Here is a 25881-nt window from a genome sequence, read left to right on the forward strand (position 1 = left end):
GGTAAAATTGATCAGAACAATTGTTATTCTGAGCAAAAGAAATGGGTGACTTCCCAGTCGAAGGATGGAGTTATGATGCCCACAGCCAGAATCGAACTGACGACCTCATCATTACTAGTGATGCGCTCTACCACTGAGCCATGCGGGCTTTTGTTTGGTGATTTGATGAAGACTATCTCCGGCGGTTACCCCTATCTCGCTAGTGCCAAATTCTTTTTTCGTTGTTCAAACAGACAATCGTAAGAGAACAGGTAAAGGAATCACCTTGTTGTTTTTGCTGTTTGTCAGTTTGATGGTTTGGTGTCTGTGGTGGGGAACTCACCCTGGAAGGACAAAGCACAGGGGTGTTGAGCAAAAAGTTGTAAAGAAAATTGCAACTGACTGAAGAAGGGGCATCTCCGTAATGTCATCGATCTAGATAGGGTTGACAACCAGCCCAGTGGATTTCCCAGCTTGGTTGAGCCTCGGCCTTCTCAGTCGGAATGTAACAAAATGCGTCTTCCCAAGATTTGAATTCATGGTATATAGATAATAGGATGGATATGTGTGCAAAATGCTTGAACGACAAACAGGCATATGCCCATTAGCCATCGCGATTCGAATGTCAGTCTCCTCGAAACAACAGCAGTGGTATCAGTAACTCAGCGAGCTCTCGCACTACACCAAGCCATTGTTCCGTGTCATCTCTCCCACGTCTTCACAATTCTTGCCTTCTCCCGAATCGGCATCAGCCAAGTCCGTTTACTCCCTGCCAAAAGCCCTCCACAACCGGCTCTAGCATGCCCCCTTCCGCTAGGCAAAGACGGTGTAGCAGCAATGCCAAAAAGGTCGTGCCATGGAGGGCGATAGGGCCCGATATCTCGTCGCCATCCAGCTTGGCCACATTCAACCATTTCTCGACTTCCACATTACCGGTAAATGCGTCGTTGTTGGAAATCTGACAGACCCGGCTCGGCTTCGCCTCCTCCAACGGGCGGCTTCCTCCTAGTTAACCACCAACGTGGCGTCCCTTCAACACTCATCCACCCCTCCTATCCTCTCACCCCAAGCCCTGACCACCCACAAATTTTCCCAACGGTGTCCGATCCCTCGGTTTCTCAATCAGATCCCCATACCCGTCCAGCCCCGCCGCCATAATCCTCAAAATCTCAAAGATATGTGCCCCCTTGAACGTTTCTGCCCACAGCCTCACTACCGCACAAGCTAGCTGTCGAAGCTTTGTGCTATCCGTCGAAGCAGAAGCATTCATGTCGATCGAACGAGACTGGTGATGGCCCCCGCCGTGGTGACTAGCCGACGACGAAGCTCCCCCATTCCCGCCACCCAACGAAGGATCAATCGGCACGGCAAATTCTGTCTCGTCGAGCATCCGGCAAACCATGTCCAAAACATGTTTCTCCTCCACTGACAGAGGTTGGTCGGCCGGGCCTATGGCGGAGAGCGTCAAGAGCCACTTGGAAAGAAGGATGGCGCATTCGAGGTTGCACACTATTTCATTCGGTTAGTACCACTTCATATCAGAGTCAAACCGAAGAAACACCTACAAGAATGCTGCATACTCCACTCCAAACTCTTCGTCCTCGCCACATAGTTCACCCCTACCTTCACCAAATGGGCCAGCGCATGCACAGCCGGTACCACCGCTCCGTTCAGCCTCTTGTTTCTCACCAACAGCGGTGCGTCACTGAACGCTGACGCAATCAAAACATGATCCCTCGTCTCCAGACTCCGGCTGGGGCTCAGGTCGGTGTAAAGCCTGATGTACGCCAGCCTCAACAGCGCTGCCGAGTTGAAAGCCACTGGTCCGCCAGAAAAGTTGTCTGCCGATGCCGGTCCTCCTGATTCGTTCGTTCTGATCTGCCGATGCTGCTCTACTCCGGTCTGCCACACCCGCAAAGCGTGAGTAACGTCTTCGACGTCTTCCGGCTTCATCCCCCGTCGAAAGTCGTATGGCGAGAGGCTGGTAAACGATGTCTGCTTGAGAAGGAAGATATGCTGAATGAGGGCGTGGATGAGAACATAGTTTCCGAGCGAGGTAAGCGGTGGAGGTGGAACTTGAGACGAGCGGTTGAGGAGCCTCATAAACGCGTCTTGCAGGGTGATGTCGACAAATTGGCAGGTCTGGCGTGCTTCTTGCCACTGCCAGCTTGTCTCTGCCCTCCATAGTCGAGACGGGCTGGGCAGGAAGAGGTGAACATCGGATGTTAGTAACATTGGCGGGGTGTTATAAGCGATGCTGCAGAGATTGAAGAAGCAAAATGCGACAAGCTTCGTGCGAGTGGCCGATTCATGTCGGACCCAGGTCTCGTGGTCAACTGTCTGTTGGTTAGACTCCGCGACCAGTCCCTCCTCCCGGACTAGCACAGCGAGTTGGCTCTGCAAGCCAAGGGCTTCCTGGAGGATGGCTTTGGGGCCCCAAAGCCCAACCGAAAACAGCAAAAGGATGGCTTGGATGGTCTCAAGACGGGCGTGTGGAGTGTTCGGAGAACTGAAGTGTTTGTTAGCAAACTTCAGACCAGATGCAGGGAAGGGATCATTACTAAGGCTCTCTGTGCGTCTCCTGAGTCATGGGGCGGTCTTGATGTACTGACGGAAACGAGTGCCTGAAACCGGAGCTTGGGGAGGGTCGAGTCGAGTGCGGGCTGTAGGCGGCTGGTGTTGGAAGCAATCCATGTACCTCATGGCTATGTCTTCGGCGAATCTGTTCCAGGGCCACAGCCTTTGCAGCATACCACAGGGCATGGCCGCGGTTTGTTTCAAAACGGTACTGAGCTCCCACCGCAAGGACGGCCAACAAAAGCTCGGGTGCCAAATCTATGGGTGCCAGGCTTGGTAAATGGAGAAAAGGTAGGTGTTCGTGGAACCCACTGATGTATCCGTCGAGAAACCTGTTGAGAGTATGTCGAGATGGAAACACAAAGTCGTTGGGAAGCACCGACGAAAACTCATCCAGCCTGTTTTTGACGGCGATATGATTCGCTCCGGCAATTCTCCAGTTGGGAGCCTGCATCCCATCTTCATGCATCCTTGAACCGTCATTTGGATCTCGGGCATCAGGCTGCAGTGACGGGAATCGAGACGGGAAGGCAGAAGCAGGCTTCGACGGCCCACGCATGTCGCCCCCTAGACGAGACCACGATCCGAAACCTTGGTCCATTTCGAGCCCTGGTGGGAGGAAATGCTGCGTCCCATAATCATCCAAAAACAAATTGTAATCCTCAAAAGGGGCCGGCTGGGTCTGGTATACACCAGACATGACACCCGGGTCCTGCTCCCGAACACGATCCCCGTAAGGGTTACTGTCGTGATACGTTTTCACCGGAGCAAGCGGCGGCGGAGGCGGCTGGTGGTCCGAGATGCCGGACATCATGGATGGCTGCATGTTGCTGACTTCGCCGGCCGAAGCAAGATGCGTAGCTGCGTCAGATAAGAGGTCGAGATTGCAGGCTGGCGCCCGCGCTGACATGCGCGGGTCAGGGGCGATCGGCGAGACAACGGTAGGCTGCAAGACTTCCTGTCGATACATTTGATGCGGTGGTGGTTGCGGTTGCTGCTGCTGCTGCTGCTGCGGTTGCGGTTGCATACCGAGCATCTTGACATCACCATGGTCATCAACAGGTCCCATGCCAGCGCCCGCCGTCGAGGGCTTCCGCGGTCTGTGGCCACCGCCATCTCTGTTGCTAGCCGCCTCGTTGGAATGGACAAGCTTATGGTGACGGGAGAGCAAATCTCTGATGTCCATGTCAGTATGCTATGCTTTCTCGAAGACGGGAAGCAGGTCGGTGCGCGCCGACGGGGCAGACACGATGCGGTGATGTTGAGACTGGGAGGTGACCTGAAGGGCATAGGGCATGGAGCATGGAGCATGGAGCATGGAGCATGGGGCATGGGGCATGGGGCATGGGGCACGGGGGTGCTGAGGGGGGTAGTGTGAACCCACGTCCCACGCGCGCCAAACGCATGCAGTTGCGGCAACAGAAGCATACGAGCGAGGTCACCAGGACAGCGGCCCAGCAGAAGCTACCAAGCAGCCAAACTGAGGGGTCCTGAATAGTGGGATAAAAGATAGTGAGCAGCTTACCGTCGTCCAAAGTGCTTTCCACACCTAGGCCACTCGCAGGAAAAGGGCTTTTCCTTGGTGTGAGTCCTTTCGTGCCTCTGAACATGTTCCACGCGCCTAATACAGAAGGTAACGTAAGTCAATATGCGACACTTGTTAGGTCCCAGGTAGAGCGGTACCGACCTGAAGCATTTGCTACAGTACTTGCACGGCAGCGTCTTGGGCTTCTGCTGCCGGGTTTCCCCATTCTCGTCGGCAGTGGCTGGGGCGGGAGTCTCGATGGATTGTAGGGGGCGCATGGCGTGAAGGTACAGACAGCTTGTACTGTATACAGCAGGCCCGGTGGAGAGGGAGGAGAAAGCCACAAAGGCTGGAGAGTGTGGGGGAGGGGGGAAGGGGGAAGAAGAGGGGGGCGGTGGGAAGGGGGAGCTGGGACCAAATAATTAGACGGCGAGGTTTGCGGGGTGCCGGTGCCGTGTCTGTGTCGGCGTGAGGGGAGGGACAGGAATGTGTTGGCCGGATCTGGATCTGGATCTGGATCTGGATCAAGCAGCACAAGACATGCTTGGTCCTGTTGCTTGTGTGTTGTGTGGTGTCGGTAGGATATCAGCCAGATGCTCTCCCCTGAATCGTGACTGGTTGCTTGCTTGCTGGCTGGACGTCACCCCTCTCTGATCCCTGAGAAATAACCACGCTTCAATCTTCAAAGATAAAGCAGGCCTTGGAGCAGCCCGACGTCAGATGACGACAAGGAAACAGTTCCGCAGAGATTGCGGGGGTGGGCGAGAAGTCGAACTGGGAACTGAGACGGTGTGCGGGAGCGGTGGGCCTGACTCGCTCGTGGGTGTACCGTTTCTCCTCCTCCTGTGGCGCAATCCTGGATTGGATAAAGGTGAATATCAAGATTGCTGTAGCTGCTTGGAGGGTTTGGATGGATGGATGGATGGATGGATGGATGGATGGATGGGTAAGGTCTCCTGAGTGAGATGGAGAGACGTGGAGAGAGACACAGAAGCGGAGAAAAAAGACACAAACAACGATGGAAGATCAGGTCCAGGCACACAAGCAACAAGCGAGGCAGGGGAGCGGGAGAGGTGCGTTTCCAGCGCCAACAAAACGCGGAGGCGGGGAAAAAGAGGGACTTCGGTAGTCGGAAGAAACGGAGTGTGGGGAGGAGCTGCAAAGAGAAGCCGCAAAGAGGAGAACGGCGGCGGCGCGACCAGCTTCCCTTTTCTGGGCTCCAACCGTCTGTGACAGAGATGGCCTACACTAGGTGGGTATGTCAAAGCAGCATCTGATGGGAATTGACAGTAAATGACATGGCATGATTTCAGCTATAGCTAGCCAGCTCAATGCTTATCTATAGATAGATACAGCCACCTAACAGCTACAGATAGCATCAGTACCTAGGTAGCTGATTGCTCAGGATGACGGCACCTTCAGGCCAGCTGGAAGTTGTTTTGCGGAACTCAAAAGAGAAATCTGGGGAAATGTGGGTGTTTGGTGCACAGAGTGGTCTGTGCTCTCTCTCATCTCCGCATTCAACAGCTGCCAAGATTTCTGACCCGCTGTAGCCCCGCGACGCCATCTCATCTCATCTTCTCACCCAATCCACCCCCAAAAAAATTGTTCTCGAACACAGCTGAGGGGATCTATTGAGGATAGCACACCGGTATTCCCATCGTTCTTATTTGTCGATACTCTTTGTATCCTTGCTTTTCAGTCTCTTTTCTGTCGCGTCTCCCAGGGCTCAGACCTCCTTCTCTCTGGACTCGAACTCTGCATTATGCCTACGTCAATCTTTCCCAACGAACCGCTGCCCTGTTCCCCGTCTTGTCGATGAAAGCAAGCTTTGCCTGGTCATCTTGCAGCGAACCACCCGCAACAAAGCGCATCATAACAGTCCCATTGACGGTACCATCGACGGGGGAAAGAGCCGAGCTCTGTGGGTGTTACACTAGAAAGCGGGGTGCATCTCAACCAAAGCACCAAACATCTGAAAGCCACGGAACCGAGGAACCGTTTTCCAACCTCCTGCTGGTCAGTTTTCGGAGCTCAAACTTTACCAGTCTTGTCCGGGGTCGTGGGGATGTCTAAGTCAGGATTGTAGATCCAGCGGAGCTGCTAAACGACAGAGACATACCAAGGTATGGCGAACTATCTCGAACACGAGAATCACCAAGTCTACTTTCACATGATATCCTAAGATCCCCAAACAAATCTCTCTCGGAGGATCCCAACGTTCACAAACGCGGAGTACCTTAGTCTCGACGTCAGCAGGTGTTGGAGGTGTGGAGGCGGGCGCCACTTTGGGGAAAACGCTTGGAGAATTCAACCCCCCTGTTCGCTCCGGATTATTAGTGCGGGGCCCCGCTCGCAAAATGCGGAGAAACGGGAGAGAAACTTGGACGTGCCTGGCCTGGCGGGATGAAGCCCTCATCAACTTTACCGCCCTTCGCCCTTCACGTCTGATTGTGGTGCGGAACATGAAATACCGTCGCTCATCTCGTCACTGGCCTCTCCTTGCTAACAACGAAAAAAATCCTTTCTTCCGACCCTGCAAACTCCTGGACATTATGATATGGCCGGTTGCCCGTCCCAGACCTTGACCGCGCCGAACAGCTGGAGCAGCCAGGGGCGGCAGGTTCAAGAGGTTCAGATCAGCAAGACGCATGTGAGTATAGATACCTGGACAGACTACGTACTGGACTATCTTGACGGCGGCAACAAAAGTGTACGCGGCGTGTGTGGGTTGGAGAAGCATGGGGAATCTGCACCGATAGTAACACCTCGCCTACACCCGACGTCTTCCCCAGGTATTGAGCCTACTATCGCATCTAATATGTCGCCTGCGTCTTTGAAAATAGGCAAAATGCACTGCGTCTGGAGGCCCAAGACTGTCTGCCTGCCGCCGCCGGTCGTGAGCCGAATATCGCCACGTGGATGATAGCTTCCTGGCCTCACTGGTGGTGTATCCATGACAAAACAGCTCCTTCTCAGAGCGTGTGACACCTGTGAGAACACAGACCTCCTCTTTCCCCCACGGCTTGCTCGGCATCCAGGGCCTGAGGGGGTGCTCGTCGACCATAGGTTGATGCCAAAGCTCATGGGTGGAGAGAGAGAGAGAGAGAGAGAGAGAGAGAGAGAGAGAGAGAGAGAGAGAGAGAGGGGGGGAGCACGCTAACTACCGACCTATGCAATGGAGTCAACATCACGCACAACACCATCACGCACAACACCATCTCGGGACGGCCTGACCACATTCCCCCTCTTCCCATAGATGAGATAATGCATACCTCTCGGTGTTTACTTCCGTCACGCGGCAAGCCTGATCTGGGGATGCGATTAGGGTTATCCGCAGCTGGACTCGTCATATGTCGTTGGCTACTCAGGATTTCAACAAGCCCAACATGGCTATTCAGCACCCACGGCCTGTTGCTCGGTTCGTTTGGATTATCAAGAGACATTAGTCCTGCAATGACCAGGGGTTTGCAAGTATTTCTGGTTAAGACAGCTGGATGATCTCCGGACGAGGAGGGGAGAAGGCTTCGGCCGATAACCTCATCGGCCATGAGCATTTGGCTAAGCAAGAAAGAGCCATGTGAAAATGTTGCAGAGCCTCGGATCGAAATGTGAGCCTCAGGCTGAAAAATAAAAATAAAAAAAATACGCCGACGACGGTCCGTAACAGTGAGGGATGACAAAGCTACTGGACCTATTCCCACCGCGAACCTGAGATTTCCTGTCTCAGGAGATCATCGAGGTCATTTGGGCATCTACACCTCCTACTCTGCAGGAATCTTTTTGCAGCAAAAGCTGACAGGTAGTGGTCATTTGGTGTAACACTCCCAAGTAACTTTACCTACACATCGTGCTACCTTACTAACTTGGTAAGCTACCTGGACAGGTCAGACGTAACCAGAACAGCACTCCTTAGCTCTCGAGAAGGGGTTTTTGATCGACTCCCCACATGTCTGTTCAGGTCACCCGGGGCCTTCTGGCTGGTAGTATCCGGCCTTATTTCTTGCATTCACCTTCGTCTCTAGCTGGGAAGTTCGGCCGGCCGAGCGAATCAAATGCTGCGGCCCGGACCAGGGGTTGTAGTTGACCCCTTCATCTAGTTGAACGTCTCCCATCATATCCATTTCTTAACCCCAGACCATTCGCTTCTTTCCGCATTTTGCCGCGCCTTGTCTTGGGAAGTCCCGAGGAGACTGCATCTGGATTGATACGGACCAACATCACAGGATGCCTTTGAGCTCGCTCACCTGCCGTTATTCCCAACACCCTCAGCCGTGAGGCATGCCGTACTCGAGTGAGCTATCGCTTTTTACCTCTGTTTCTTTCATGAAGAAACATGGAAACATGCTCAGCAATCGAAAATGGCTTGTTCACGCGGGAGTATCGATTATGTACTCGGGTAATGCGGGCGGAGCAACCGACGACGGGCCGGATCATGGCCAGGAATTCCGTCCAATGATTTGACTTCGTTCATGCTCCCTTCGATGGAACAAGTGCCAGTATCAAAGTTCCTCAGACATCAATCGCAAGACATAATCGGGGTTGATGGTTGTTTTTGGGATATACACCGGTATGGCGCCCGTGTACGTGTTCATTCGGGGTCGGGCGGTGGCCTGGCGGTAACCTCACATCTCAGTTGATGGCAGGACTGAAGCTTGGCTTGCCGGAGGTGATGGTTACATGAGACAGTCATCGAGGGGCACTCGGGAACAAACTACACGGAAAATCACAGACACATGTTGCTTTTGCCCGGAACCGTGTGGCATTGACTAGCGTCGTCACCATCCATCCATGGCTGAGGTGGCTGGCCCCGAGGGCTTTGGTATTGGAACACAACATCGTCACTTTCTCCTCTTCCCCACCATCTCAGAACCATGCACGTGTGCGTTGGTGTTTTGTTTCACGGGCTCAGCAAGGCCAGGTTGTTGTGTCTTGTCCCAGCTCCCCGGAATGCTGAAGGTATGATTACCCCTGAGACTGGCCAACCGCGGAATGACGAGAAACAAGGTTTCACTTTTGTCAACCACGGCACTCAGCCTCTGCGGACACATACAAAAGTCAGTCGGAAGTAAGGGCAGGACAGACTTTTCTTTTCCGCTTCTCCTCCACGCACCGGCGGACGATAGGTGTTGTTGCTTGTCATGCGTTCCAGCTCGTTGTTGGTGGCTGTTGCCATTGCTGCTTCGGCGGTGCAGGCTTTTTGGCTTGGAGATATTCCTCGTGAGCTTCTCTTTATCTGTTCTGATCAGGTTGAGGACGGCTGCTAACGTTCGAGGCAGATCGAGGCATTGCGCCGTTTGCTCAGCCAAACTATCCAGTCTTCCGCAATGTGAGGGACTATGGCGCCAGGGGTAAGACATCTTGAAGTTGCCAGAAGAGACCGAAAGCTAATTCGTGTTGTTAACAACAGGTGATGGAATAACTGACGATACTGTTGCTATCAATGCTGCCATCAATGCTGGGAATCCTTGCAACAGGGGATGTGTATGTCGAACTGTTGCGGGCCTACGCTCCGAGGAAGCAATGCTAACACACAAGAAAGGCATCCACTACCACAACTCCTGCAATCGTTTACTTCCCGGCAGGCACTTACCTCATCTCTTCCTCGATCCTGCCAGCGTACTTCACCCATCTTGTCGGCGATGCTTCCGCTCCACCTACCCTCAAGGCCACGGCCAACTTCCAGGGGTTCGGGCTGATCGACGGCAACCCGTACTACACCGAGGTTCTCAACTGGAAGGCGGTCAATGTCTTCTTCCGCCAGGTCCGCAACTTTGTCATCGACACCACTGCCATCGCCCCGGGGAGGGCAGCAACAGGCATGCACTGGCCTACCTCTCAGGCGACCAGTCTGCAGAACATCGTGTTCAACATGCCATCCACGCCCGACGTCGTCCACGTTGGTCTGTTTATCGAGGAGGGTAGCGGAGGCATGATGGCCGATCTTACTTTCAACGGCGGCGCTACCGGTGCCAGCATGGGCAATCAGCAATACACGATGCGGAACATGAAATTCAACAATTGCAAGACGGCCATCATCCAGATCTGGAACTGGGGCTGGACATACCATGGGCTGTCTATAAACAACTGCGGTGTCGGTCTTGACCTTTCTGCCGGCGGTCCAAGCAACATCAACGTTGGCTCCGTCACCCTCTTTGACAGCACCTTCAGCAACACCCCGGTCGCCATCAAGACGGCCTGGACACCCTCCGCCAACCCCCCAACTGGGGGAAGTCTCGTCATCGAGAATATCCAACTTAACAACGTCGCCGTCGCAGTCCAAGGCCCAAGTGGGACCATGCTCGGCGGCACATCAGGCTCAACCACGATCCCAGCCTGGGCCCTAGGCCACCTCCTCGACCGCGGCACCAACGCCCCCCGTTTCTCGGGACCGATCAACCCCAACCCACGCCCTGCCTCCCTCCTGACCTCCGACGGGCGGTACTACGTCCGGTCCAAACCCCAATACGAATCCGTCCCCGCCTCGTCGTTCCTCTCGGTCCGCGCCTTTGGCGCCAGAGGCGACGCGGCAGCCGACGACACATCCGCTCTCCAAAACGCAATCAACACGGCCGTTGCCCAAAACAAGATCTTGCTTCTCGACCACGGCCTCTACCGCGTCACTTCCACCATCGTCATCCCCCCCTCTGCCAAGATCGTCGGGGAGGCCTACCCTGTTATTTTATCTTCTGGTGGTTACTTTAACGACATGAGCAACCCCCGGCCTGTTGTTCAGGTGGGGACGACGTCTGGTCAGCAGGGGTATGTCGAGCTGAGTGATTTCATCGTCGCCACGCAGAATGCGCAGGCTGGGGCGATTTGCATAGAGTATAACCTTGCCACCAATGGGGGCCAGCCGAGTGGCATGTGGGATGTGCACGTACGGATTGGGGGGTTTACGGGCACGCAGCAGCAGATTGGGCAGTGTTTGAAGAAGCCGGGGAATGGGAGTGTCGATCGGAACTGTGTTGTGGCGTTCATGGCGATGCATGTCACCAAGGGGGCGAAGGGTTTGTACATGGAGAATGTTTGGCTGTGGTGAGCACACACCTACCCACCCACCTACCTACCCACCTACCTACCTACCCACCTACCTACCTACCTACCCACCTACCTACCTACCTACCTACCTACCTACCTACCTACCTATCTACCTACCTACCTACCTACCTACCTACCTACCTATCTTGCTACCGTCAAGGGGCGATGAAATGCTGACTGAGATGGCGATGATGATAGGACGGCGGATCACGATATCGATGAGCAGTTGAACACTCAGATTACGATTTATACTGGTCGTGGACTGCGTAAGGTCTCCTCATCTATACGCTATTGGATTGTGTGTTGCTGACAACAAAAAGTAATCGAATCCACCACCGGCCCCCTCTGGCTCTGGGGGACAGGCTCAGAACACCACGTCCTCTACCAATACCAGCTCACCTCCACCTCGGACATCTTCCTCGGCCAGATCCAGACCGAGTCGCCCTATTTCGCTCCCGTTCCCAACTCCCTTGTTCCGTTCCCGCCCGTGGCGAAGTACTCCGACCCCGACTACCGCGCTCAGTGTGTGGGGATCGCGGGGAACTGCCCGGCGGCGTGGGGATTGAGGGTGATGAGCAGCAGGAATGTGTTGGTTTACGGAGCGGGGTTGTATTCTTTCTTTGATAATTACTCCACGGCTTGCAGCACGTTTGATGCGGGGCAGACGTGCCAGCAGAGGATCACGAGCGTGGAGGGGAGGGCGGAGAATGTGGCGGTTTATAACCTCAACACGATCGGGACGAGGGAGATGGTGACGAGGGATGGGGGGATGGTGGGGGGCAGTGGGTGGGCGGAGAACAGGAACACTTTTGCGAGTAATGTTGGGGTTTATAGGGCTTAGTTTGCATAGAGATCATGTAGGGGGGTTTAGGGGTCAAGGGGTTGGTCAAGGGAGGTAGATTATCAACGCTGGAGCTGGGGGTGGGAGGTAAGTTTGATGTTGATGCTGGGGTTGGATGGCATAAATTGGAATACATCATGCTGACTTTTCCCAACCCTGATTCTGCTTGTAGAACAAAAGTGCCAGAAACAAAAAACAGTAAGCTGCGCGTGTATCAAGCTGGGTATCCTGCTAAATCGCCAGCCGAAAAATATCCAGAACAGCAACCCAAGCAGCAAAAAAAAAAATATAAAAAAATTAAAAAAAAATATAAAAATATTAAAAAAAATACAACAAAAAAATAAATAAATAAAAATAAAAAATAAATAGATAGATAAAAATAAAAAGTAAATGAAAAAAGTGAAATAGTTGTCACAGTGTCGACCAAGGTCTAGGGTAAGTGTTATTGCGCGAGGGAAAGGAAAAGGGGAGCAAAGCTCCCTACGAAGTGGTGTCTAAATACAGCCGAAGCGGCACTGCTCCTCCCGAGCCCCACACCCTGTTCTCCTCTGAGCCTCGCTTTGATGCCGTGACAATAGTATACAGACAACAAACCCAGAGCCAGTTGCTTTCCCAACCGACCCTCCAGCAAACCTCACTCCTCCTCCTCCTCGTCCTCACTATCATCCTCATCCCCCGGATCAGGCATCACAATCCTGTTCAAATGCGTCACAAACCCAACCATCCCCCCCACTACATCCATCACCTCCCCCTCCAAGCCCCCCTCCCTCGTCCAAACCCCATCATCCACCTTCTTCCAAACAGTATGATTCCTCAACTTGAGCAGCCGCATATCCCTATGCTCGGGATGAAACCCCTTCGGCCTGGTCTTGAGCGCGTTCCCTCGGTTCATCTCGGCGTACGCCTCCATTGCGTCTTGTTCCTCCTCTTCCCGGTTTTTCTTCCCCTTTCCCCTGCCCTTCTTTTCCCCTTGCAGGAGGAAAATCCGCCTAAATGCCGGTTCGGTGAGCGCCCTCCTCCATCGATCAGGCCGCTCATCAACACTAGCCCTCAGCCTCCCCAAAGCGGCCCCGTCAGGATGCCACAGCCCCCCACCCACAAAACTGTTCCCATCAGGTTCCACGTGAACATAATAACACGCATAGGGGCCCTTACGACCTGTCCTGCTGAACGCAGCCGAGAAGTGAGGCTTGTAAGGTGTGGGGTCGTTACTGAAACGAACATCCCGGTAAATTCTAAAGTTGACGTCCTTAAAAGGGAGCTCAGGCACGGTAGGGTCGAGCGAGGTGATCTTTTCGGTCAAGCAGGTGACGTAAGACTCCCAGTCGGCGAGAGCGCGGCGGTACTCCTTGTCGTGGAGCTTGAGCCAGGAGCGCTTGTTGTTGGCTTTGAGGTCCGAGAGGAAGAGGAGGGTGTTGGGGTGGAGGGCGTGAGGACGGTAGGGGGTGGTGCCTTCGGGGCGGAGGGTGGGGAGGGGGGTGTATGTCACTTTTGGGGGGGCGTCGGAGTCGGAGTCGGAGTCGGAATCGGAGTCTGATTTTGGTTTGGCTTCCTCTTGGGGGTTGTCTTTGAACTCGTTGTCGTCGTCTGGATCAGATTCAGGTTCGAGCTGCTTCTTGGCTTTCTTTGCTGGACGGCCTCTGCCGCGTCTTTTCGGGGCGGTTGGCTTGGCTTTGGCGAGGGGGTCTGGTGATTCGGAGTCTGAAGGGGAGGGGTCAAAGTATTTGCTGGTTTTGCCTGTGGATGATGACGCTGCGCGCTGGGGCCTTGACGTTGATACTGGCTCTTCCACTGCGGCAGCAGGGGCAGATTTGCGTTTTCGGCCGACCATTCTGAAATGATTTGAGAAGGAACCGAATGAGGGTTGTGAGGGCCAATCGATCTAGGGCTCAATTCCTCTCCAAATAAGAGCTGATCTTTGTGACGGTTGCTCAATGACGTTCGCGATCCGAGGAATATTCCAGACGAGCGGGGATGTCATGGCAGTGCCGTGTTCTGTGTTCTGTGTCGCGAAAGCACGTGCCTCTTCTTTAATTGGATTATGTCGTTTATAACACTTGCCCCTCCTTTACCATCACCGACCAGAGATGTCGAGCAACAAATCTATGTGCTTCATCAAAGTGAAGACACTGGATGCTTCAGGGCAGCACCGCAGCCATGGGAAAGCCACCCTTGAAGCATACATACGTACGCCCCGCCGAGGATCTTTTGTGCGTGGATCTTCCCCAGAAACTACCCCAAACAGCCCCCGGATAGTCCCCCACAAAAAGCTTTTCTCTTTCCTTCTTTCTTTGAACATTTCCTGGACAAGCAATTCTCGTCCTGCATCATCGCGCATTACCTACCCCACACTTTCTCTTCTTAAGAACTTCCCCAACCCCCAGCCTCCCCCGCGCATCTCCAACTCTGCTTTCTAACCTCACCTAACCCACATCCTCACCCATCCATCCCGTTTGACAACCCCATCCCTGCTATCCCACCCCTTTTCCAATCACTGTTCGCCTCTCCCATCCTCACAATGACCAACCCCCCCCAGCCCGGCTAACAACCCACGGCTACGTGATAATCCCCTCCTTCCTACCCCCCTCCACCCTCTCCGCCCTCCGCACCGCCTCATCCACTCTCATCTCCCTCTCCTCTGCCGGCCAATGGCCCCACGTCCGCACCACAGGCAAACAATTCCCCCCCTGGGACCCCTCCCTAGTCCCGCACTCGGCCGGCATCTGGGGCGTCCAACACCTCCTCCACCCTTCCCTCCCCTCCCCCCTCCCAACGCGAGGCTTTTGTCAAGCTCTACTTCTCCCCCGCGCTGCTCTCCCTCTCCCGGGAAATCCTCTCCCTCCCTCCGCCTGACGGCCTGGTGATGGAACTGTTCAACCTGCTGTGTGGGCCCAGCGACGGGAAAGGGTTCGAGCTCTCCTGGCATAGGGACGACATTCCCGCCTCGGCGACGGAGGAGGAGGAACGGGAAAGGGTGTGGAAACCGGGGGAGGTGTACTCTCACACGCAGTGGAATTTGCCGTTGTATGACGACAACAGTTTGGTTTTGGTGCCGGGGTCGCATTCGCGGCCGCGGACGGCAGCGGAGCGAGAGGCTGATCCTCATGGGGGTGATTTGGAGGGGCAAGTGGTGGTGGAGCTGAAGGCGGGGGATTTGGTGTTTTACGATAACAACATCCTCCATCGGGGGGTGTATTCGGGGGGTAAGCAACGGGTGACGCTTCACGGGTCGGTTGGGAGGGCGGATGGGGGGGGGGAGGGGATGAAGAAGCGGGCGAGGAATGTGCTGCAGCACGGGGTCGGGAGCTGGGTTGAGCGGGCCGATTTTTCTTGTTTGGGGGAGGGGGAAGAAAGAAAGACGGCGGAGGGGATGAGGAGGAGGTTGGTCGAGATGGGGAGGGCTGCTGGAGAGGTTGGCTACTCGCTTGTCGGCTGAAAAGGAGGGATATATCTAGTTTTTTAAGTGCAGCGTATGGATATCGCCCCTAGTTTCTCGAACTATGAGAATGAGCTGCTCGGACGGCTGTTTTTTTGGACTTCAGTCTGTGATTCAGCAAGATGTGCCAACCATGGAATACGCACAGCTGCTCTTTTGGCTCCTCTAGAATTACTTCGAGAAAACCGCGGCGGCTCTCACGCCAACTCCATCTCATTCATTATTAACGGCCGGCAGGTGGGGGTATCGAAGCAGCACACACACATAACCGTCTCAGCTGCCCGGTTCCCCTCCCTCCTTGCTTCAACAGCAAAAGTATAAAAACAACAAAAAAAGCAATTGGTATCTCGTTCGGCAATTCATTACCGTTGGTTTCCCTTTCCCAAGCAACAAAAGCGCCCCGCAACACAAAAAAAAAAGAGAGAAAAAAGAGAAAAAAAAGAAAAGAAAAAAAAGGGACAACAGATTCAACCCCAACTCGACTCAATATCGCCAAGCTTCCCGCGCAACCAAAGCCATGGTCATTTTGGTATTTCGTTATGCCGTCGACTTCGTTCGTTTCGTTATGGAAGGGGGGGGTGAGGGGCGCTTAGGCAGTAGTGGTGGTGGTAGCCGCAGCAGGAGCAGCAGGAGTGGCCTCGACAGCCGGAGCAGCAGCCGCCTCCTCCTTCTTCTCCTCCTCGACAGCGGGAGCGGGAGCGGGAGCAGGGGTCTCCACGGCGGGAGCAGGAGCCGGCTCAGCAGCGACTGGGGCCGGAGCAGGAGCGGGGGTCGGCTCGGTGGCAGCTGTCGGAGCAGCAGCCGCGGCGGTGGTCTCAGCAGCGGGGGCAGCTAAACCTTAATGTTAGCACATCTCAACTTTTGTTTTTCTTTCTACCGTCAAAGATACGAACCAGCTGGGGCGGGAGCCTCCTCCTTCTTCTCCTCGGCAGCAGCAGCGGGAGCAGCTTCAGTAGCAGCTTCAGTAGCAGCTATCATTTGTTAGTTTTTTTCCAAGGTTCCTCTGACTTCCGAAACCAGACACAACTCACCAGCCGGAGTCTCAACAGGGGCAGCCGCCGGGGCCGTCTCGGTCTTGGTGGCCTCGGTGCCAGCAGTGACAGCGGTACCAGCGGCCGCGGCGGGAGCAGCAGTGCTGCTCTCACCAGTAGCAGCAGCCGGGGCCGCCGGGGCCGCCTCGTCCTTCTTGGCCTTCTCAGCGTCCTTCTTCGCCTTCTTCTCGGCCCGGCTCTTGAAGGCAGCCTTGAGCTTGCCCTTCAGGTTGTCGAGAGCGCCGAATGCTGTTTATGCGCCAAAAGCGGTTAGCTCACGATATTCCTCTTTTCCAGCCGCTTCTCGCTTCTCGCTTCTCTTGCCTTGTCCGACGCGACACATGGCTTCCGAGCATAGTTGCACGCGAGGCAACGGCATCAAAATGGCCGAGGGGGACAGGCAGGGCCGTCGCGATGGATGATCGAGGAGATAAAGCCAATGTGATGGGGAAACTTACGGATTCCAGGCATGATGGCGGTGGTTGATGAGTATCAACTAACGATGTTGGTCCAGTTGTTGTTGAAGATGAAGGAAAGCTGCTACGTTGTCGCAAAGCTGACTGGGGCGTTGTCGTGCTCGTGTGTGGAAGAGAGGAGAGAAGAAGAAGAAGAAGAAGAAGAAGCAGTGGAACAGAAAAACTTCCGTGGTCGCAGCAAGCTGGGAGGAGAGGAAGAGAAGGAAAGAAGGAAGAAAAGGGGAAAATGGCGGCTGGAGAGTAATGTCAAGGTTTATTATGTGAGGCGGGTGTGACCCTTAAAAAAGCGGATCATCGTGGCCCGCGCCGCCGCGCCTCATCAGACAACCACAACCACCACCACACATATAACAACAATAGGATACCCCCCGTCAACAAGGCCGTCAGGTTCTATCAAGTTCCGGACCTGCTTTGGTATGTCTCCCTACTAGGACCTTGAAGAATCACCCGGATCTGTGTCACCGACCCCCCAATGCACCTATCTGATGAAGGCAGGGCGCGGGGACAAGTTTGACAGCCAATTCACAGCTTCAGGTTCTCTCTGTTCAGTGGTACACATGCCACAATCTGAGACAGGCCAAAAGCTTCCACCACATCTGTGAAAGAGGAAAATCCACTTTCCCCGCAATCGGGTAGACATGGGTTCCCATGGATGGCCTGTCTCTCTCTCTCTCTCTCTCTCTCTCTTTTTCTCGCACACACACTGATATTTTTTGTTGAACAGGAGGGTCACGACACCCAGGTGGACAATGATGCAAAATGTGGTTTGTCAGAGGGAAGGCTTCAACGTTCATTAGCATGCAGATTACAACCACAAAATCCCTGGTGACGGAATCACAAAAAGGTACCAAAAAAGGCCTAAGCGAAATGTCAAAATGCATCCCACGAAAATACGAAGCCTTGCCTTTGGATGCGACGGGCTAGCGACGATCTCGATGCAACTGCAACTTGAACGGCTGGCGCAGGTGATATTAGATTGCCAAATATTAGGATGACGGGCGGTTAACATGATATTCCCTTTCCCTTTCTCTCTCTCTCTCTCTCTCTCTCTCTCTCTCTCTCTCTCTCTCTCTCTCTCTCTCTCTCTATCTCTCTCTATATATATATATATCAAGCATGAATAGCAGCACCCTTCGGGGTCCTGATGCTGCAGAACGGGTCCAGCTTCTGCCGGTGGTCCAGACCGCTGATATTCTGAAACGGGGCAAAGCTGCCAAAGCCAAGTTCCAGTGTGAGGGATAAGCATAACCCCCCTTGTCCGCCCCCACCTTGGGGTGGTTTGGGACGATGGGATTGGTTGGGTTGGTGGTGTTTCGAGTTTAATTGATTGCCGCCCGTGTTCGTGTTGGGACGCGTTTTTCTTTGACAATGTTTTGTTTGAGGAGGAGGAGGCACCGCACCGCCTTGACATCAAGTCGTAGCTCTCTGTCGTGTTCAGAACTGCAGCTGTCACGCAACCTGCATACGTCAGTCAGTTCACTTTCTAGGACTCAATGAAGTTTGCTGCTACAGGTACAAAAAGGAGGGAGGCTGTGACAGATCCCAAACGCGAGAAGAGAGAGTACTGGTATTCTCTTCAGCTCTCAGTCACCCTTCTGACTGTCAGGTCAAATACGTGTCTGCTGGTTATCATAGATTCCCTTCCCTTGATGAATTGCCTCTTCACCGTCTTACTCTCCCCCCAAGAATACTTGATTATGGATTATGCTAGCAACATGACACAACTCGTTGCATCCCTCCAAGCCTACAACAATACAATGAATCACACCCCCCTCTCAGGGGCAAACAAACAGGCACACACCACCTCCCAGCAGCTTGGAAATGACTCTGCAAAGAGTCTACCTCTCTTTCCCATTCACGTTTCAACTAATAAACCAACCACCACAGAAAGAAAACTCATCCCCGAACAAAAAAAAAAAAAAAAAAAAACCTTGACGCCGGCCGAAATATAATCGGGGTTTTGCCCGCTGTCTTGCGGTGCCCTGATGATGAGAAGGGAAGGAGCTGAGAGGTACCGAAGACGGTATGTTGGGATGTGAAAGTTTCAGAGGGGAAAAAACAATGGGTAGGGAGAGCATACGACTTCAGAGACGTGATATGGTTAAGGTCCTAGTGGAAAAGGAAATATTTGGGAGATGGGGATTACTGAACGAGCATCAGCAGCCGTAACCAACAGTCTCACCTTCCACACCATAAAGTTGTCATCTAAGAGCCCAAGTGTCTACACTCCATCCGCATTTTTATCTTCCGACAATTTTCACTAACCCCAGATTCTTGGACAAGACACGGCCACATAGGTAGGTAATAGGTTTATGGTTTTAATCAGCTAATATATATGAATGGTATCATCAGCCTTCTGAATCGGGCAAAAGCAACAGCCCCAATCCAATTTCATCCTTCCCAACTCCTCCCCCCTTCTTTATTGTGACCCATCTTCGAAACAGACACACACACACACACAAAAGAAAAAACGCCTCGCTTCCCGCTCCCCTCCTCTAAAGCCAGGACTGTTCCAAACGTTGTTCTTCTACCCTCCAAGTGTGGCAGCAGGTCTTATGATTCAGGTCACCCAGCAAACAACATCGTTCTTCCGAGCACACCCCTGATCCCACCAGTCGTAACCTTCTCAATCCCAGACGAAGTACCCACTCCCCCTTCTACTCTTCGCAGTAGTGACACCCTAATTCACCATCGCCTCCTGCTGCCCACTCCTCGCAGCAAACCAGCCCCCCCTCTCCCACTCTCCCGGCACATACAACGCCCTCTCCCTCACCCCATCATCCACAATCCCTTTCAACAGCTCCTCCAACCTCTTGAAGTCGATGGGCTTCAGAATCCACCCGTCAAATCCCGCATCAACATACGTGTCCTTTTCCCTCTCCACCAAGCTCGCCGAGACCGCAATGATTGGTATTCTCCCATGGTTCTGCGCAATGGCGGACAGTTCGGGGGGCTGGGGGCGGCTGCTCGATGTCTCGAATGTCCTGATCATCTTGGTGCTAGTAAGGCCGTCCACGATGGGCATCTGCTCGTTATTAGCAAAGGGTTGCGACCAAGGCAAGACGAGAGAGAAACTTACCTGCATATCCATGAGCACCACATCATAGCCTCTAGGTTTCTCCCCATACATTGTCGCGCAATCTTCGCCGTTCAGCGCATGGGAAACCTTGTGCCCAGCCTTTTCCAACCGCTTCCTCAAAACCTTGAGGTTGATCGGATCGTCCTCGGCAACGAGGACTTCCAAGCCTGGCGTGGCAACAACCTCGCCCGCACTCGTCGAGGTGGCAACCTCCCGGGTGTCCTCTCGAACGTCAGGGGTGGGCGGTATTTCAAAGAGGATACCCGACGTCTCGCTCTGCTGAGGCAGCGATGGCTTGTCGTGGTACTCGTCTGGTATGCGTACAGGTTTCAGCGGGGTCCTGGAGTCGTTGATGAACCGCACTCCCGGTGGGCTTTCGTGAGAGGCAGGGGGTTCGGTGAGAGGTTGCGACTGCTGTTTGATGTTGGTGGGAGAAGAGCCTGACCGAGTAGGTTCAGATGGCCTGACCCGCCTTGTAGGGCTCAGAGAGCGTGTTCCATGGCCGTCTTTGGTACCTGGTGCTGGTGGATTGTAATATGCGCCTCGTGAGCTCCGTCGTCGTTTGGCTAATTCAGGGTCCAACTCGCCCCAGGTGATGGGTGTCTGGATAGCATCGATTAACCGTTCGGCGTCGCTCATCCCACTCTTGGCACTGCTCTTGCTGGCTATGCTACGGTGGCTGTGCGTGCTTATGGAGTCATCAAAGCTTTTCTTTGCTGATATCGACTGGTTGGTATGGGTGGATCCGCCGCTTCCCCTGTTGACGACGATGACCTCTCCGTCAGTGGGTCGAGGTGTCGACGCTGTCGCGACGGATCCAGTTCTGGAGGTCTCTGACAGGGCACCCGAGGCTATCGCTGTCCCGTCTGCCGAGGCGGCATCCTCGGGAAGCTCAAACGGCAACTGCATAACAAAGCGAGATCCTTTGCCCGGCTCAGATTTGAGCCGAAGTTGGCCGTCCATGTTTCGCAAGATACGCGCCACTACTGCCAGCCCCAACCCAAGCGTTCTGTCCTTTTCCGGCTTTTCCTTGTCGTGGGCGCCCTCGAGCGGACTGAACATATCGTCACCCTCATCCGTAGAGACTTGTTCGAGATCTCTAAACAAGGCATCGAGCTGGGTATTGCTCATACCCGAGCCCGTGTCCTGCACCACGATCTCGACCCGAACTCGACGCTCAAGGAGTTCGGCCAGGTACAGCTCGACCCTGACATGACCGGCCGATGTGTGCTGCACGGCATTCGCTGTCACGTTGGCAACTGCCTGTCGGACGCGACGTTGGTCCCCATACACGAACTTTGGGAGCCCCGGATGCTCGATGAACTCGTATTCGATGCCCTTCCGCCTGGCGTCGTTTTTGAAGGGCTCCGTCCCTTCCCGGACGCAGGCTGGCAGGTCAAAAATCTCGTCCTTGACGAGCTCCTGGCCCTCCTCGGTTTTGGTGAGATCCAGCAGGTCATTGATGACATAAATCAACGACTTTGACGCCGAGTGGGAACGTGACAGATTGTCTCTGGTTTCCTGATCCAGGGAGCCTTCCAGCGCGATCTCGAGGTAGTTAATGATGGCGTTGAGCGGCGTGCGCACTTCGTGGGCCGAGTTTGCCAGCAAGAGTCTTGTGAGCCGGCTGCTCTGCAGCGCCGCCTCCTTCTGCCGCCAGACCTCGATGAACTTGCCGTAGACCAAGCACAGCACTGCGGCCGTCTCGACCTGTTCCTCAGACCAGTCTCGGCTCTTGCCCACCACGGTCTCGTTCCACACCTTGAAACTCGTCCGCGGCTGGAGGTAGGCCTCTGTCCCTTCTTTAAAGGTTTTCTCATACGGATTTCCCGCCCACTTGACTTCCTTGACCTGGCCCCTGCGGAAGAAAACGATGAAATCATTGCCGCCGACGCTCAAGGGGACGTATAGCAGGCCAGCGATGACCTGAAACCCGGGCGGGTAATGCAAATCGGGAAAGTCAACCTTGACGTCTTGCGTGGTGAGGACGGAGGTGAATTTCCGAAGCCGGAGATACTCGAGCATTGCCAGGGCCTCTTGAGAATGCTCAACCTTTCCTAGAATCTTGGTCTCTTCTCGAATAGAAAGCATTCCAAAATCGGCATCGAAGAGCTTGAGCAAGTCGTCGGAGGAGGCAATGATGTAGCCCGACGGGTTGTGTTCGGTGGGCACGGTGTTGATCAGTTTGCGAGCTTGCAGACGCGATGCGTAGGAGAGGCGTTCAATGTTGCGCGAAACTGTGTCGCCGACCAGCCGGCACATCTTCCTGATGGGAAACGAGACTCGCATGCCCTTGGGGCCATACGAGTGGCAGGCAATCAGCCCCCACAGGTCGCCAAAGGCATTAATCGATATCGACATGGAGGAGCGAACAGCCATGTTGGCGAGGTATTTGAGATGAATTGGTGACATGGCCCGGAGATAGGAATGGGTCATGTCCAGGGGCACTTCGAGGTCCTCTGTCGACCGGCACACAATTCTGGCCGTTTCGAGGTCTCGATCATAGAGAAGGCGAACTTTGTTGAGCTTGTACAGTTCACGCGCCTGTTTCGGAATGTCAGAGGCAGGAAAATGCAGTCCCTTGTACAGATCCCTGGTGAGTGCTGGGTCGACAAGCTCCGTGACCACCTTGCCGTTAAACATGGAATCGAACTGGTAAATCATGACGCGATGAAAACCTGTCAACTCTTTGACAATGCCCACCAGAATTTTCAAAAAGATCTCTAGGTTTGGAGCGTTGGCGAGCTGTTCCTGCACTTGGCTCATAATGTCGAACACCTGCATGGCGCCGGCCTCTCCCCTACGCTTTCGCGCGCTCCTCAACACCCGCAACGGTTTGCTCAGAATCTCGGTGGACTCGGTGAGCTCTTCCAAGGTCGGGTTCGACTGCAGTGTATCCTCTGGCAGATTAAGCGTGTCTTCATCGACAGGGCGTAATGGATTTTGAAGGTCATTGTCCAACTCAAATTCGCACACGATGAGATTGGGATGGGCCGGGTTAGTGTGAATGGCACACCACAGCTTGACAGACTTGTCATGATTTGGCGGGCGGAGAGACAGACTGAAGACCTCGGGACCGTTGGTTGCTGGATCTGCATCCTCGTCTCTAATGAAGTCAACATGGTCCAGCAGATTATCGGCCTGCTCATCGCTGAGGATATCCAGAAAATCGCCGAGTGCGAACAGCTCCTGGGGTCGGTACCCAATGATTTTTTGTGAGTTTTCACTGACGTGCCGTACTTGCAACCGGCCCTCGGCGTCTTCACGCAGGGTCAGAAGCATGCCAAACCCTTGGACCGCCCCAGGGGTATGAATGGGCTCATCCTCGCACCGCTGCAGCTTCCCGTCCCGCCCCGTGATGACGGCGTGTCCCTCGTCCGTCATGACATGCGTGAAGCGAGTTGTGTAGAGCGAGTCGGGAATCGACGGGGCGATGGAGGATTTGCGTTCTGATAGGGTTTCCTCGGCACGACTCGGTGTTTCGGTTACAGCCTGCTCCTCGTCGGATGAATCGGCCAGAGAGAGCGGCATGGGATTGCCGTATCTTTCTGCGTCCGCTTGAATGCTGGAGAGCGACCCTGACACAGTCTGTTGTCGACGCTCTCGCGCAGTGGGAGCAGGTGGCGACCACGGAGCGGCTGCCGGAGTCACAGGTAGCGAAGCCGCAACTGCAAACCGGCCCCGTGCAAATGGAGTACGCTCCGAATGTAGCTCCAGTTGTTTCCCATTGCCGAAACCTGGGGTCGGAGGGATTGGCGTGTGTCCTGGCTCTGAAAGCGACATCTTCCGTCGCGGTTCCTGCTCGGTCGACTTTCTCCCCATCGGCCCAGGCTCCCCAACACTGATGACGGATCGGATGGGAAAGACGCGATCTGTGGGATCCTGAGCGGTCCCCTGGCCGAGCTGGCGATCTTCAGACGCACTCCATGATGACACGGCGGTCGACATGGCCGTTGGCGACTGCGTAACCTCACTTGGGATGGAAGTGCCTGTGTCAACATGGGTGGTTCCAGTTGTCGATGACTCGGTGCATACCTCCTCTTTGTCGCCCACGTCGGTGGCGATTCTGTCAAGTGTCGGTTTCCCATCCTCTGGGGCACCTCCTTTTGGATTCATGCCGGGCAAGACGTCGTCGCGAGACCTAGTAGCCTCGTCGTTAGGACCAGCTTCCGCGGCAGACCGAGTTATACAATCATTCCCCTCGGACATCAAGACACCACGGCCCGATCAATTATTCCGTCGCCAAAAAATATTTGTCAGATTCCTTCTAGCTGTGTGGCCCTGTCGAGCGAGACCGGATTGTGTTTTGTCGTGTAGTTGTGTTGTGCGGGATGGCAGCTTTGACCGAGGGACCTACGAAGCGAAGCACCTTGGCCCTCCAATTCACGAGACGTAATTAAGAGGGTCCAGCAACGGGGGATGGGATTCTGAGAAATGGATGTCAAAACCTGATCACAGGGCGGGCAGGTGAGCAGAGGCGGGTCGCACACCAGGTCAGGGTGGTGTGGTTGATCTTGGCCCCTGGCTTTGCAGATCTTTGGGCGAGCGGCGGGGCAAAAGAGAGCACAGTACGTAAGTGTAGGTTTTCTGATCGTTCCAAGGTCGGTTTGCAGCCAGTTGAGCCACTGTCGGATGTTGATCAGGTCGGCTGTGGGAGGAGGGAATATAGGACGGTGGGATGGTAACAGGAGGACTAGGGGGAACAGAGGGGACAAAATGGTCGTTTGTTGTCAATCGCCAGGTTCGTTGCGGTGCCGGGCGGTGCGATTCACGTGTCGATGTGGTGCCGCAAGTGCAAAAGACCGATGGAGACGGTCGAGGTGTCGGCCTGGTCTGAAGCCAGAACCTAGAGTTCTAGTGACAAGTGTAGAGGGGGCACCCGCCGGGAAAGCGCCTCCCGCTCAAGTGTGCGTCCCAGGGAGCTGGATGTGGGAGAGGGGAGTGTTTGACGACGGGAGAGAGGGGACTGGGGGCTCGGTCGACACGCTGGGTGGCAAGTAAGCGCAAAAAGAACAGATGAATGAGGACCCCCGAGTGGCGGATGTTTTTCCGAGGACTTTTCCCTCTCTCTGTCCCATCAAATGGAATAGTCTCCGCCAAGACGTTCCAAGAGCCCGCAGAAGTGCCTAGCTGATGATGGATGGTGGTCCATGGCCCATGGGTGAGCATCACACCTCGTGCGGTTAAAACGGCGTTGCTTCCTGCATCGTATCATAGCGCAGTTAGGTAAGGTTTTTGGAGTAGGTAAGGTACCTGCCGAGACATCCCATCCCAGCCCAGATCTACCCCCCAATTTCTTACATACAGCTGTGAAGCTGTTGGCTTCAACAAAACCTAGGAGCTCCCGGTGTGCTCCCAATCGCCCAATTCAGGTTACCAGAAGAAACAAGCGGGGCCCGTTTCATCGGCCCCGCTGAAGATCGGCTCCACAGTCTGATCCAGAACTCCTGCAGGAAGCCGTTTGCTCGGGCGGTGTCTGATTCCATAAATATCAGGTAGTAAACCCAGCCCCGAGACCCTGAGAAAGTTGCCCCGAAACCTCAATACCTTCCTCCCTCTCTCTATCCTCATCCCTCTAGGGATTTATTACCTGACATTGACGTCATTTCCTAGCACACAGAACCGAGACGCATGACGTAGCATGGCTGCTCGCCCTTCAGCCAATCACAGGGGATGTGGACAAGATGCTCCGGGCTACACAGGGATGGCTGGTTGAGGCTATTGGGAGGTGATGAGGGGCACATGGAGGGGCAGAGAGGAGCAATTCTTCAGTGGTGTCTCGGGCATAACGGATTATCCCGTTCGTCTGAACCTGACAAGCATTTTTCTTTCTGCAACGAGGCCTCTCGATGGGCCTCACTTGCAGCTCAAAACGTAATCTCGACCCCGGAGCTAA

General features: G+C 54.4%; 7 protein-coding genes and 1 non-coding gene across 8 annotated transcripts; 4 read left to right on the forward strand and 4 right to left on the reverse strand.

Annotated features, from left to right (window-relative positions):
- Nucleotides 1-76: 76 nt before the first annotated feature.
- On the forward strand, nucleotides 77-148 carry QC764_0065720. The gene has a single exon. It is a non-coding gene; the product is annotated as a tRNA-Thr (tRNA).
- Nucleotides 149-364: 216 nt separating this feature from the next.
- Nucleotides 365-5369, reverse strand: QC764_409590 (uncharacterized protein). Its single transcript, XM_062947244.1, is given in 6 exon segments — nucleotides 365-1488; nucleotides 1560-2488; nucleotides 2541-3417; nucleotides 3667-3731; nucleotides 4082-4991; nucleotides 5008-5369. The coding sequence occupies 5 exon segments, from the start codon at nucleotides 4357-4359 to the stop codon at nucleotides 1040-1042; spliced, it is 2598 nt and encodes an 865-aa protein (XP_062800419.1). The 5' UTR covers nucleotides 4360-4991; nucleotides 5008-5369; the 3' UTR covers nucleotides 365-1039.
- A 322-nt stretch (nucleotides 5370-5691) lies between these two features.
- On the forward strand, nucleotides 5692-6188 carry QC764_0065740 (uncharacterized protein; the record flags this gene model as incomplete). Its single annotated transcript, XM_062940572.1, has 2 exons — nucleotides 5692-6100; nucleotides 6171-6188. The coding sequence occupies exons 1-2, from the start codon at nucleotides 5900-5902 to the stop codon at nucleotides 6186-6188; spliced, it is 219 nt and encodes a 72-aa protein (XP_062800420.1). The 5' UTR covers nucleotides 5692-5899.
- A 3034-nt stretch (nucleotides 6189-9222) lies between these two features.
- QC764_0065750 (uncharacterized protein) lies at nucleotides 9223-12116 on the forward strand (the record flags this gene model as incomplete). The annotated part of the gene is made up of 6 exons (XM_062940573.1): nucleotides 9223-9301; nucleotides 9361-9432; nucleotides 9492-9565; nucleotides 9624-11119; nucleotides 11321-11388; nucleotides 11443-12116. The coding sequence occupies 6 exons, from the start codon at nucleotides 9223-9225 to the stop codon at nucleotides 11961-11963; spliced, it is 2310 nt and encodes a 769-aa protein (XP_062800421.1). The 3' UTR covers nucleotides 11964-12116.
- A 481-nt stretch (nucleotides 12117-12597) lies between these two features.
- QC764_0065760 (uncharacterized protein) lies at nucleotides 12598-13794 on the reverse strand (the record flags this gene model as incomplete). The annotated part of the gene is made up of 1 exon (XM_062940574.1): nucleotides 12598-13794. One exon carries the CDS (start codon nucleotides 13792-13794, stop codon nucleotides 12598-12600), a length of 1197 nt encoding a protein of 398 aa, XP_062800422.1.
- A 1032-nt stretch (nucleotides 13795-14826) lies between these two features.
- On the forward strand, nucleotides 14827-15399 carry QC764_409560 (uncharacterized protein; the record flags this gene model as incomplete). The annotated part of the gene is made up of 1 exon (XM_062947243.1): nucleotides 14827-15399. One exon carries the CDS (start codon nucleotides 14827-14829, stop codon nucleotides 15397-15399), a length of 573 nt encoding a protein of 190 aa, XP_062800423.1.
- A 589-nt stretch (nucleotides 15400-15988) lies between these two features.
- On the reverse strand, nucleotides 15989-16901 carry QC764_409550 (uncharacterized protein; the record flags this gene model as incomplete). Its single annotated transcript, XM_062947242.1, has 4 exons — nucleotides 15989-16230; nucleotides 16293-16370; nucleotides 16431-16679; nucleotides 16889-16901. The coding sequence occupies 4 exons, from the start codon at nucleotides 16899-16901 to the stop codon at nucleotides 15989-15991; spliced, it is 582 nt and encodes a 193-aa protein (XP_062800424.1).
- Nucleotides 16902-19195: 2294 nt separating this feature from the next.
- Nucleotides 19196-25704, reverse strand: QC764_409540 (uncharacterized protein). Its single transcript, XM_062947241.1, has 2 exons — nucleotides 19986-25704; nucleotides 19196-19931 (listed from the first exon to the last, which is right to left on the reverse strand). The coding sequence occupies exons 1-2, from the start codon at nucleotides 24192-24194 to the stop codon at nucleotides 19587-19589; spliced, it is 4554 nt and encodes a 1517-aa protein (XP_062800425.1). The 5' UTR covers nucleotides 24195-25704; the 3' UTR covers nucleotides 19196-19586.
- Nucleotides 25705-25881: the final 177 nt, after the last annotated feature.

The sequence above is a fragment of the Podospora pseudoanserina genome, chromosome 4, assembly GCF_035222485.1.
Source record: "Podospora pseudoanserina strain CBS 124.78 chromosome 4, whole genome shotgun sequence".
In the NCBI taxonomy this organism is placed as follows: Eukaryota; Fungi; Ascomycota; class Sordariomycetes; order Sordariales; family Podosporaceae; genus Podospora; species Podospora pseudoanserina.

Coding starts and splice junctions, on each gene's coding strand:
- QC764_409590 (XM_062947244.1), bottom strand. CDS start 4,359: ATGCGCCCCCTACAATCCATCGAGACTCCCGCCCCAGCCACTGCCGAC. Junction 3,732..4,081: donor GGAAAGCACTTTGGACGACG/GTAAGCTGCTCA, acceptor CATGGACATCAG/AGATTTGCTCTCCCGTCACC. Junction 3,418..3,666: donor GGCTAGCAACAGAGATGGCG/GTGGCCACAGAC, acceptor TATCTGACGCAG/CTACGCATCTTGCTTCGGCC.
- QC764_409540 (XM_062947241.1), bottom strand. CDS start 24,194: ATGTCCGAGGGGAATGATTGTATAACTCGGTCTGCCGCGGAAGCTGGT. Junction 19,932..19,985: donor TGGTGCTCATGGATATGCAG/GTAAGTTTCTCT, acceptor AATAACGAGCAG/ATGCCCATCGTGGACGGCCT.